The sequence below is a fragment of the Trachypithecus francoisi genome, unplaced genomic scaffold (genome assembly GCF_009764315.1).
Source record: "Trachypithecus francoisi isolate TF-2019V2 unplaced genomic scaffold, Tfra_2.0 Lachesis_group18, whole genome shotgun sequence".
NCBI lineage: Eukaryota > Metazoa > Chordata > Mammalia > Primates > Cercopithecidae > Trachypithecus > Trachypithecus francoisi.
In genome coordinates this window covers 40,375,082-40,388,302 of record NW_022681463.1, presented here as the reverse complement: position 1 = coordinate 40,388,302, position 13,221 = coordinate 40,375,082, and the positions used below count along the sequence as shown (strand labels likewise).

The 13,221-nt window shown below is 39.5% G+C and overlaps 1 protein-coding gene across 1 annotated transcript; it reads right to left on the bottom strand.

The window, feature by feature from the left end:
- Window positions 1-1,490: 1,490 nt before the first annotated feature.
- Window positions 1,491-12,974, bottom strand: COMMD6 (COMM domain containing 6). The gene is made up of 4 exons (XM_033177545.1): window positions 12,819-12,974; window positions 12,719-12,730; window positions 5,058-5,210; window positions 1,491-1,694 (listed from the first exon to the last, which is right to left on the bottom strand). The coding sequence occupies exons 1-4, from the start codon at window positions 12,858-12,860 to the stop codon at window positions 1,644-1,646; spliced, it is 258 nt and encodes an 85-aa protein (XP_033033436.1). The 5' UTR covers window positions 12,861-12,974; the 3' UTR covers window positions 1,491-1,643.
- Between the last annotated feature and the right edge of the window lie 247 nt (window positions 12,975-13,221).

The window sequence follows — 13,221 nt, the reverse complement described above, 5'->3', positions numbered from 1 at the left end:
CAAGCTAAAGTGCAATGATGAGATCGTGGCTTACTGTGACCTCTGCCTCCCGGGTCCAAACAATTCTCTTGCCTCAGCCTCCCAAGTAGCTAGGATTATAGGCATATACCACCACATCCGGCTAATTTTTTTATTTTTTGTAAAAATGGGGTTTTGCCATGTTGGCCAGGCTGGTCTTGAATTCCTGGCCTCAAGTGATCTGCCCACCTCAGCCTCCCAAAGTGCCAGGTTAAAACTTGCTTTTTAAATTCAAAAGACAAACTTAAACATGCAATTTAAATTTATTTCAAATCTGCCACCCACAGTGTTTGAGCCAGGGCCTAACTTTGGATCTTTTTGCATATTGCCTTAAACCTAGAAATGCTACCATGCAAATAGGGAAGGGGAAGGAGGAAGGTTTTAATCCAAAGGAAGTGGGAGACAGAGGAACCTCATGCACAGTTAGAGAAGGCAGGTTTGTTGTTCTAACCCAGATAGAGGTTTCTACTCTTATTTCTAGGAACACAATGACACTGGTACCCCACAGAATTGAGGGAGGGACAGAGAAGGGATCTTTGGTTTCTTGTAATTCTAGGATCATTAATGCGTTGGCATCCAGAGGGTGAGTAATAGAAATGTCTGTGGGTAGTTGGTATGCACAAATGGCCCATCAGCTAACTCATCAAGCTGGTGGGTATCTGAGCGCACAGGTGTGCTGCGGCAGGCAGCAGTCCTGGGCTCCTCACAGCAGTGTGCTACCTAGCAGAAAACAAAGAAAGTGGACTCACACAGACCTGCAGATATGCAGACAGGGTGTGAAGAGGGTTTAAATTTCCAATGTGGTGGACCAGAATGTCTTGATCTATTTCTGGGCCATCTATTCTATTCCGGTGGTCTATTTGCTTACTTCTAAACAAATGCCGTACAATGTGGTAGCTTTATAATATAAAAGAGTTTAACAACAGGTTTATATATTAAATTCAAGAGAGATCATCTCATGCAATAACTTGTGCTAACAGGTTAACTCAGTCGTACAAAACTCAAAGACTAAAACTTGTCTTTCCAACTCTGTGTATTTTAATTTTCTACAACCATTAATACCAGAAAAAATTGAATGCTAGACTAATACTGTGTAAAGGAGCAATGGTCAATCTTAATCTGATTACAACTGTTTGAAAAAAGAAGCCTCACTCTTCTGACTGCTGTTATAATAAATGATGGCTACACAACTGAATTTGTAAAGTTATCCTAATCAAATACTACTTTTCTGATTTATATATATATTTATATATGACTCAAAATAAGATTGTTTATAAAATGGGTTCCATCCAGTACAAGTTTTTAAACTACTGTTGTAACACATAAATTTGTGCTGCCTCCAATAGCAATGATTCAAATGTTAGTCTGATTATATCATTCACATTATCACCAAGTACACCCTTTAAACTGTCTAATTCAGTCACTTTTATAAAGCACATTCACAAAGTTATGCATTGATTACCACTACCCAATTCCTGTTTATTTCATTTTTATTATTTAAAAAAACGGAAAACCAAAAGTGCATTTTTCATTCAATAAATGTTCCATCCTCATGTGGTTTTGTTGCAGAAAGTGAAGTCCATGACTTTAGAACCATAGCAGTTTATCAACCAAAGAATCCGTCTTCACACCGTTTCAATAACTGCAGCAATTTCCTTGAACTGTCTGTAGAAATTCTAGAGAGAAATGGGGAAAATAATATTAATTTTGCTTTTAGAAGATATTTAAGTAGTTATTTTAATTATATCTGACTACCAGAGACTATATAACATATTCAGTTCGCATTTTAATGTTACATTCTCAATTACTGAAGGTTGCTGTAAGAACTAAACAGGTGCAATTTGGTACTGCAAGCAAAAATACTACTGTAGAGTTGGATAATTATCTCATGACTAAACTTTTCAAAAAGCACACGAGAAAGTCCTTTTAAGATCACACCAGATTTATTAAATACCTAGCACTGTCCTAGACACTGAAAATAAAAACAAAAATAACAGGTTGGTTCCAGGCCTCAAAACACTTTCAATCTAGTAAAGAACTGCATTTCAGTGTGGTAGGGGCTGTCTCATTTAAGATTATGGGTTCAATTACTAGAAGAGAGATCCAACATTAGCAATGGCTTATACGGTAGAGCTTATTTCTCTGTCATTTAAAAATTAAGCTGGTATAATGGTTCTCCTATAGAAGTCCTCTTCTCGTAAATCTCAGTAAGAAAGGAATCAGGCGAATTGTTCTTCTGTCTTCTCCTGTACCTACCAGGAAGCTAGGAGACAAATTTGAAACTTAACCTTGGCAATCAGGATACCTTCTAATGATTTATGCATCTGCATTTTCCTTCTTATTTGGTCTTAATTTTTTATTTTGCTACTTAAGAGGATTTGAATTATTTTAATTTATATGCAAATTTGTCACAGAATGAAGCAAAGTGTAACTATTTCTTTAAAAATATATATTGATGTTCAAAATTTTAGTTATCAGATATAAATTAAAAGCTCAAAGAATGTTCCTTAGCTCTCAGTCATGTAATGTGATTAACAGGTTATCTTGTGGTCAGTTTTAACCCATGTAAAAACTCTCTTTAAAAGAGTTGCCTCTAATGAAAATGTTTTTGTGTATATTTACATTTAATATGTTTATAATGTATGTATATATGTATATACTATGTATGTGTATACATACACACATAATACAATATCACACAGCCATAAAAAAAGCAGGAAATCCTGCCATTTCCAACAACATGGATGAATCTGGAGGACATTATGCAAAGTGAAAATAAGCCAGACACAGAAAGGCTAATACTGCATGATCTCACTTATGTGGAATCTAAGAAAGTCAAACTCACAGAAGCAGAAAGGAGACTGGAGGTTGCCAGGAGCTGAGGCTGGGGTCAGTGGGGAAATGTTAGTAAAAAGATACAAACTTTTGGTTATAAAATGAGTAAGTCTGAGATCTAATGTACAATATGGTGACTACAGTTAATAACACTGTATTGTTTACTTGAAATTGCTAAAAAAAGATTTTACGTGTGCACACGCACACACTCTCTGCCCAAAAAAAGGTAACTATATGTGGAGGTGGATATGTTAATTAGCGTGACTGTGGTAATCATTACAAAATGTGTATGTTTATCAAATCATCACTGTGAAACCTTCAAAATACACAATTTTGTCAACTGTACCTCAATGAGGAAAAAATTAATCCATTTGTGCTTTTTTTCCCTATGAGAAAAAATTTCTAGAGGTGGAATTAGGACAGCACAAATGCTGCACAGAATAAGAATTAGGCCAGCACTGTGAATTACAAAAAAAAACCAAAACATATATTCTCTCTTGAAATTGACTGAGTCCTCACATTTAGTTGAATGTTATTCCCATATCACAATATACATTTATTTCCTTTTCACTGAGTCTCAGTTCTGAGACACTAATCAACACTAATAATATTAAATTTGTGAACATTATTTTTGTTTCAAAGCAGGGATATCTATTTTAAATAAAGAAATCAGGCTGAGCATGGTGGCTCACACCTATAATCCCAGCACTTTGGGAGGCTGAGGCAGATAGATCAACTGAGGTCAGGAGTTTCAGACCAGCCTGGCCAACATGGTGAAACCTCATCTCTACTAAAAATACAAAAATTAGCCGGGCGTGGTGGTGCGTGCCTGTAATCCCAGCTACTCAGGAAGCCGAGGCAGGAGAATCACTTGAACCGGGAGGCGGAGGTTGCAGTGAGCCGAGATCACGCCCCTGCACTCCAGCCTCGGCAACAAGAGTGAAACTGTGCCTCAAAAAAGGAAAAAAAGAAAGGGAAAGAAATTATTTAAAATATAGTTTATAAAAGCAGAAATCAAAAGTACCATAAAGTGGTATATGAAAGAGTTTTCTTTAAAAGGAAGCCTAGGACCAATATAATTTTAGTTTGTTTTACGAAGAATCACTTTTTATTTCCACTTCATTCATGATGGTTGCTTTGACTTTTAGAGTACTAACTGCTGTTATAAGTACTAAGTGTAAGTACTAAGTTAGTACTAGTGTAAGTGCTAAGAATAGATTCTTACCTATTCATACCAAAAGGAACAAACCACACAAATAAAAACAAAACTGTACAGGACAGTGAAATTCATGACAAAACATCTCCAGTATGTACATTTAAAAGAAAATCTGGCCGGGCATGGCATGGTGGCTCACGCCTGTAATCCCAGCACTTTGGGATGCCAAGGCGGGTGGATCACGAGGTCAGGAGATCGAGGCCATCCTGGCTAACACAGTGAAACCCCGTCTCTACTAAAAATACAAAAAAATTAGCCAGGTGTGGTGTCAGACGCCTGTAGTCCCAGCTACTCAGGAGGCTGAGGCAGGAGAATGGCATGAACCCAGGAGGCGGAGCTTGCAGTGAGCCAAGATGGTGCCACTGCACTCCAGCCTGGGCGGCAGGACGAGACTCCATCTCAAAAAAAAAAAAAAACAAAAAGAAAACCTGATTTATAGCCCTCCCCGCCGCGATCCTTATTCCCCCTTGGTTACAGAAAAGAGGTAGAATGATAATATGGTAACATAACTCTAAACTACTGAGTTACTTAAGTCCCTAGCTGATAAAGCCAGCCAACAAGTACACTTGCTCTGACCTGCCTTTTGTAAACATTATTAGTTAGAAAATTCAGGGTCAGCGCTATTCAAAGATTCATTTAGCTTAACATTCTTGAACATTACGCCCAAAGGAATAAGAATAAAACATTTAAATGCAAAGTAAATATCCTGCCATTGAAGATAAAAATTTCCTAAATATACTCAGAGGAGTACTTTTCAAGTGATCAAATGGCACAGTAAACAAATTCAGCACATTATATTGAAAATAATTTATCAAATTCCCAAAGGAGACAAATTCACGTCTCTTGCATATACTACTAGTAAACGTAAAGCACGTCAATCTACAAATAAAAACCATCATAAAGTTTTCCCGAAGAAAAATTGTATACATCTTTTTATGTGACGATTACAGAAAAAATGAGCTAAAACTGGATGAGTTAAATCACAAACCTGAAACTGTGGAATCGTCATTTCAAAGCACTTGGTCTTTACTTGGCCTGAATGATCTGCCACTTTTAGCATCACTGCAACATAAGGATACTTAAGAGATCTGCAAGTGTCTGAGCTCACAGCCATACCCAGTTTCCACTGAAAATCTACAAGCTTTAATAAGACAGGACAAAATAATACATTAGTAGTAGTAACATTACCTGGAATGCAGATATTTATTCAATTTTACTGCACTCATACTCAACTTTTAGTTTCAACGCTGGTCATATTTAAAGAAAGTATCTTCATTTTCATATTGCTAGAGGAACAATGATCAAATGAAAAAATGGAGAGGTAATAAGGGATACAAACGCAGTTAGAAAACACCATTGTAGTTAAAAATGGAAAAAAGCAAAAAATGGGGGAAAAAATCTCCCCTCCAATGTATAATGATGAAAGTGGAAGGAAGATGTGGCAGTATTGGTTTCCTTTAACAGGCTTGGAGTATCTTTTAGTTCACTTTGCTGTTCCATCCTCAAGCCTTACATTAGCATGTATAGTGATAAGGTAGTTTTGGATTTCATCAGTGTTCATGACAGATACACGCCCCGGGTGATGTGCTATGCAGTTTACATGTATTAAATACCTCACTGAATCAACATAACATTATAGGTTACTGTTTCCACTTTGCAGGTGACAAAAGTCAACTTCAGAGAGCTTAGGTAATGTGCATAAGGTCACACATTTCTGGAATCAGAAGTGAAACCAGTCTGTTTGACTCCAAAGATGATAGGCTTAGTGACTACTGGTTGCCTCAATACTTTTTAATCTAATTTCTGTCAATGACTGCTAAATGATGCCATGGCATAAAACACGCAGCTGCTAATAGTGCCTCAAAAACATGACTCTAAAACATAAAATAAAGGGATAAAATACTGTCTATCTTGTTTCCAAAGCTTAGCCTGATACATAGCAGGCACTCAAAAAGTACTTGCTCACTGACTGATACCTTTTTCTACAAAACTAATGTTCACTGGGCAAAAATCTTCACTTGTTAATACATTTCTTCTTGTAAAAGTTAGGATTTTTGTAAATCCCACCAGGTATCCTACCACATATCTATCATGAACACTGATGAAATCCAAACCACCTTATCACTATTTACACTAATGTAGTATTTGAGCTTGAGGACTATGGTGAGGAAAAGCAATGGAATGGTTCCCATGTATGCCTCAATCAACCATGAAAGTTGTATAACCCATCTTCTATTTTAGGACTTTTGGGGTATGGAATAGGGGAAGGCATTTGTAAATCTCCCATTTTTATAAAAGAGGGACCAAAAATTCCTCCTATCTCAGACTTGCTTTGCACCAATCTTCTATAGCATTAAGTCCAAGCTGGTGCCGACAAAAGGTTAACATCTTTTATAAGTAAAAAGATTGTATAAATTCATTTTAAAGAAAAGTTCTCCATATAAAAAGAAAGGCAAATCACAAAATAACTACAAATTTCTAATAAACCTATGAAAATGTGCTCACCTTAAGAAACAAGGAATTAAAGCCACAATTAGATACCACTACACAGCTACCAAAATGGCAAAAATTTAAGTCTGAAAATTCCAAGTATTGACAAGGAAGGACGTGAGGCAATGGGAAGTGTCACATGCTGTTGGTGAAAGTATAAACTGGGCCAATCTATTAAAGAACTGACTTTAGCTAGTAAAACTGAAGCTACGCATACTGTGATCCAAATTCTACTAGGGACAGAACTTAGAAAAACTTGTTAATATGTACATAGGCTACATATATGAAAATGTCCCTAGCAGCTTTATTCGTAATAGCCCTAAACTGAAAACCCAAATGCTCATCAGAAATAAAATGGATAAATGAAATGCTACACAGCAATGAAAATGAAATTCAGTTATACGTAAAACCAAAAATGTTAAAACAAGTCCAAAAGTTATGATTCTGTTCACTTAAACTTGAGAAAGAGGTGGTAAAACTCTAAAGAGAAGAATATGCCTATTCTTTTGGGGTGGAGAGAAGTGGGCGCTGATTGAAGAGGAGCATGTGGTGGGCTTCTGGGGGACTGGTAACACTCCATTTATTGACTTTTGCTTGTGGTTACATGAGTGTTCACTTTTAGATAATTCATTAACTGTCCATATTTTGTGCACTTTTTGCATATATACACCAGAGAGAGCAATATAAGTGAGTGAGTACATTTCTGGTTGAAAGGAAGACTTTATTGTAGCCTAGGGAGTTAAGGGAAAGCTTTACAGAAGGCTTTAAGCTCCATTTTGAAGAATAAACAGAACAGGAATTGAGAGGAAAATGTGTTTTATTTATATATACCATAAATGTACACCTAGCAAAGAATACATGCTTAATAAATATTGGGTGGAACCAATTACAGATGAAAAGAGTCAAAATTTGGCTTAGGGATAGAACATTTATCTATCTTAAAGTAGATGGCTCTTGTAAGGAAATATGAAAAATGAAGTTGACAAAAGTGATCAAAAAGCCAGTAATTCCTTGCAAATTGAGCTTTCAGAGGTTTTCACAGTACTTTTATATCCTTTATCTTCCTATGGAAAACTTATCATATTAAGTCACTTAAACTTTCCCTGTAGGCACTGGGGACTCACTGAAAGTTTTTCAATAGAGAGAATGATATCAAAATATTGATTAATGGATATTCAGGCTGGACACGGTGGCTCACACCTGTAATTCCAGCACTTTGGGAGGCCAAGGCAGGTGGATCACTTGAGTGCAGGGGTTCCAGACCAGCCTAGGCAACAGCCCTGTCTCTACAAAAAATACAAAAGTACAAAAAGTAGCCAGGCATGGTAGGGCACACCTATAATTCCCAGCTACTTGGGAGAATGAAGTGGGAGGATCACCTGAGCCCAGGAGGTCAAGGCTGCAGTGAGCTGTGAGCATGCCACTGCACTCCAGCTCGGGCAACAGAGCGAGACCCCAACTCTGGGGGAAAAAAAAAGAGAGAGAGAGAGAGAGATTCATCTGATGGCAGCAGAACATAATAATCCAAGTCTGAAGTTATATACGTGCCTGAACTAAGCTGGTGACAAGTAGGACTAAACTGATCATAAGAAGGATGCACTGCTAGGTCTTGATGATTGCCTACAAGATACAATCATAGTTGTTTATAGAAAATTATAAAAATTTGAGCTTGGATAACTGGGAGAATGCTGAGGTATCCAGTCCAAAAGTATCATTATGAGATGATACTAGGGATATCTCAACAGGAATGTTCAGAAATAGGCTAAAAATCCAAGAACAGAACTCAGGAGAGTTCATGAGTAGAGAGAGTTTTAATTCCAGTTCAATAGTGACATCCAAAAATTGAACCTCGAATTCATTTTCCTTTTTTTTTTTTTCCAGACAGGATCTCAGGCTGTTGCTCAGGCTGGAGTGGCAGTGGCATGAACATGACTCACTGCAGCCTAGACCTCCCGGGTTCAAGCGATTCTTCTACCTGGGCTTCCCTCCCCTAAATGTTTGAGTAAGAAATAAGTAAGCAATTTCTTTTTTTTTTTTTTTTTTTGAGACGGAGTCTCGCTCTGCCACCCAGGCTGGAGTGCAATGGCCGGATCTCAGCTCACTGCAAGCTCCGCCTCCCGGGTTTACGCTATTCTCCTGCCTCAGCCTCCCGAGTAGCTGGGACTACAGGCGCCCGCTACCTCGCCCGGCTAGTTTTTTTGTATTCTTTTAGTAGAGACGAGGTTTCACCGTGTTAGCCAGGATGGTCTCGATCTCCTGACCTCGTGATTCGCCCGTCTCGGCCTCCCAAAGTGCTGGGATTACAGGCTTGAGCCACCGCGCCCGGCCAGCAATTTCTTATTCTTAACAGTATTTCGACTCTACAACTCCTTGATGGAAGAAGTTACATTTTTACCATCCACATTAAAGTGGCAGAGTAAAGGGGTGCCTATTTGTTTCTCAGAATCTGAAATAAAACTAGAAGATTTCAAGCAGAAAAGCAAAGAAGGCGTGCAATGCTGAGTTCCACTGACTATTAAAACAGTGAAATTGTCAGGTGAGGAAACGGAGACCTGCCATCAAGACACCGTGCAAAGTCAGTCTTCACAATTGAAAGAAAGCTAGGACTAGATTTATAAGATAATTTCCAGAATTCCAACCTCAACATTTAAATGCAAAATGAAAGCAAACCTTCTAACAATCGTGGTTTCATCTTAAGTAGGAGTGAACTGCAAAGATTTTAAAAATACAAGAATATAAAAGAAAAAATCAGAACAAAGAACACTTACCACTATGAAGAATGTTAAGAATGAAACAAGGTACGGTAGCCCCAAAATTATTGTATGATGAAGTACTGAAAAAGGAAAATATATAAAGAAACAAAAAGCTAGTAGTAAAAAAGGAAATATAAAAACATCCAGAAGTAAAAAGAATAATCAGGAAGTAAATATATAAAAAGGTAAACAAATTAGCTGTTGTCACACTAAAAATTGATGTGGAGGCTGAAGTTACTAGTAATATAAAAACATGACTATAAAAGCTGTCTATAAAACTGGCAATTCCCATATGTTGTGAGTAAGGGAGGGAGGCCTCACTATTCAGTATATAGTAAGCAATACTATATTCTAAGCATTAGGGAAGTCAAAAATAAAGCATAGTTCCTGACCTTCAGAATTCTAGTGGGGAAGGCAGACAATAAACAAAAGTATAATGAAATGGTAGCATTATAGTGTGACGAAATGCAGGGTAAGGTGACAGAGTGACAAGAAAGGCTATTTAAATAGAACCTGGGAAGACCTCGTTCATGTGGCTTTTGAACAGAAAGAGACTCGGATAAAATGAAGAAAAAGTCACAGGATCTGGAGAAAAGAACGTTCTGGACTGAGGGAGAAGCACGCTTGGTGTGTTCAGGGAACAATGAGGCCCAGGTAGCTGGAGGGGCATGAGCTAGGAAGAGTGGTAAGAGATAAGGAATCCATCTTCAAAGGGCCCTGTAGGCCACAGTAAATATCTACGACTTTTTTCCAGTGTGACGAGAATCTCTTAAAAAGCTCTGAGTAGCAGAGATACCTGGTCTAACTTGGATTACAAAAAGCTCATCCAGACTGCCTGGTGAGGCACAAAGTTTAAGAAAGTTGGGGGACCCTGTTACCAGGCTACTGCAGTAGTCCAGGAAAGAGAATGGCGGCTTGAACCCAGGTGGCAGCAAGAGGTGGTGCATTTAGAGCGAGAGAAAACAATATGCTGATATGACTGTATGTCAGGTGTGAGGGAGAGATGGGAGCCTGCAGCAATCCGTCAATTTCAGTTCAGGCATTGGTTTCTGTGGAGCTTCTGCTCTAAGTTGTGGTTCTCTGTCTTCACAGTCTGTCTCACCAATTCGGGGGATGGCAATTTACCCTGTGATCGCGCTTCTCTGACAGATCCAAGAGGAGTTGCTGATTTTTCAGTTTGTTCAGCTTTTCCTTGTTGCTAGGACAGGGTGATGACTTCCAAGCTCCTTATGAGCTGGACCACAAAGTAAAAGTCTATCACTTTTTGTAATTTTCTTCATAAAACTTTTAAATATCTTTTGTTAGATTTATTGCAAGGTACTCTGCAATTTTTTTTTAAGAGATGGAGTCTCACTCTGTCACTCAGGCTGGACTGCTGTGGTGTAATTAAAGCTCACTGCTGCCTCAAACTCCTGGGCTCAGGAGATCTTCTCATCTCAGCCTCCTGAGTAGCTAGTACTACAGGTCTGTGCCTCCACACCTGAATAATTTTTTTATTTTTATAGAGATAAGGTCTTGCTATGTTGCCCACTCTGGTCTCAAACTGCTGGCCTCAAGCAATCCTCCCAAAGCCCTGAGCTTACAGTCGTGAGCCACCACGACCGGCCTATAGCTTCTTCATGTTATAAATGACATCTTTAAAATTATATTTTCCAACTTTTTGTCTGAACTAAATAACGTTCAACAATGGAATCACCTTGCTGAACTCTCACATTAAATCTAATAACCTGTTTGTAAATGATCTTGGCTTTTTCTATGCAAACACTCATAATCTGTGAATGACTGCATAGAAGGATGTGCAGTAGGCTGAATAATGGCCCTCCCAAATATGTCCACATGCTAATCCTCAAAATCTATATGTTATCTTAGGCAACAAAACAGTATTGGTAGATGTGACAAAATTAAGGACTTGGAGATGTGGAGATTTTCCTGGATTATCCAGGTAGGCCTAATGTAATCGAAAGGATCCTTGTAAGAGGGAGGAAAAAGGGTCAGAGTCAGAAGGCAATGTGACAATGGAAGCAGAGGCTGGAATGATGTGCTTTGAAGATGGAAGCAGAGGCCACAAGCCAAGGAGGAAACAATCTCCCCTACTGCCTCAGACGGAACACAGCCCTGCAGATACCTTGACTTTAGCCCCATACGGCTAGTTTAGGACTTCTGACTTCCATAACAATAAGATAATAAATTTGTGTTTAAGCCAAAAAGAGTTCAACTTAAAAAACCCCATAATTAGTTTAATTCTGTTTCAGAATATCTTAAATACGAAACTTAACGTAAGAGAATGGATAAAATGACTTACGAAAGATCGACTCAAAACGCACTAAGTCATACAACTAAGCAAAGCCAGGTAGACAGTTGACAGCTGACTTCCCCTACTTCCCAGGAATCCTCAAAAGCAAAGTCAGTTAGAGAAAAATGACAGACAGCAGTTAATGGACACCTCTCTCAGCCCCTGTATTCTAATTATTTCTTATCTCATCCCTTTCTTACATTTTGTATGGAATTGGGTAACTCCTGGCCTAAAAATACTCTAGTTTTAGTATTCCTATTCTGGGAAGTGTTATAAATTAATTGCCTAGAAATAGTTTATTAGCTAAAACAGCAAAGCAGCACTTGAAAAGGAAATGGGGCTAACATATACTTTAAAAGTCAAATTCATATTCCTAGCATTAAAAATGCATACTCTAAAAGGCTAAAATGCTATACTTCATCTTCAAAAATAACATTTTTTGGAGACTAAGAAAATGTTTGCGATGCTATATCTGAAAATTTTCATAACTTCTTCTAAATCCATCACACTTTATTTATTTATTTATTTTTTGAGACGGAGTCTCGCTCTGTCACCCAGGCTGGAGTGCTGTGGCCAGATCTCAGCTCACTGCAAGCTCCGCCTCCCGGGTTCACGCCATTCTCCTGCCTCAGCCTCCCGAGTAGCTGGGACTACAGGCGCCCGCCACCTCGCCCGGCTAGTTTTTTGTAGTTTTTAGTAGAGACGGGGTTTCACCGTGTTAGCCAGGATGGTCTCGATCTCCTGACGTCGTGATCCGCCCGTCTCGGCCTCCCAAAGTGCTGGGATTACAAGCTTGAGCCACCGCGCCCGGCCCATCACACTTTAAAATACGGTGTTCCTAGCTTCGAATAAATGACGCCTTATCAAAGCCCAACAATCCCTGATCTGCATTCTTTGGGCTAGTGCGGGGTGGGGAAGAGGAGCTTTCATTACAATGGCAACGGCTACCGGCTCAGGTGCAAAGGAGAAGGAGCAACGCAGGGAGGCGGACTGAATGTCACCGGCTCCCGGACACAAGACTCAGGGAGACCTGGGGAAGGCTCAGGGTGGCACGATCTCGCGGCCGCGGGAGGCGGGCCAGCGGAGGACAGGGCGGGGCGGCCGTTCACTCACCTGGTTGGTGACCTGAAACGGAAGCAGAAACACAATTTAGAGAAACATCTTTCTTGCTCCAGAGCCTCGCTGCCCGCTCTCCTCCCAGGTTGGCACTCACCTCGGACTTAGCATCCAGCTGCGGCTCGCTAGACGCCTCCATGGGCAGCGTCCGCTAGTTGCGCCCCGGACTCGAGAGACCGCCCCCGACCAGCACTTCCGCTTCCACGTCCCGCCTCTCGCGGCCTGGCGCATGGGGCGGACGTAGCGGGGGAAGCTGAAAAATCATCTTTATGTGACTCACACTTTTTCTTAATTAAACATCAATTTTAAAGAGACATTGACCTAAAATAAAATTACGTTATGGAAAAAGGCCAAAGATTTGGGAGATACTTTGAGAAGAGAAGCGCTAATTAAATTTATGATGCCGCTTCCCCCATCTAACACTGACACGTGGGCTCTTCCAATCTGAAGCGGGGCGGGGCAAAGCATCCCGAGGCGCCAGTCCTCAATCCCAACCAAAT

What these genes read in the sequence shown, in the direction of transcription:
- COMMD6 (XM_033177545.1), bottom strand. Translation starts at nt 12,860, where the DNA reads ATGGAGGCGTCTAGCGAGCCGCAGCTGGATGCTAAGTCCGAG. An exon ending in TGACGATTCCACAGTTTCAG is followed by an intron (nt 1,695 to 5,057) that starts GTTTGTGATTTA and finishes ATTTCTCTCTAG; the next exon opens with AATTTCTACAGACAGTTCAA.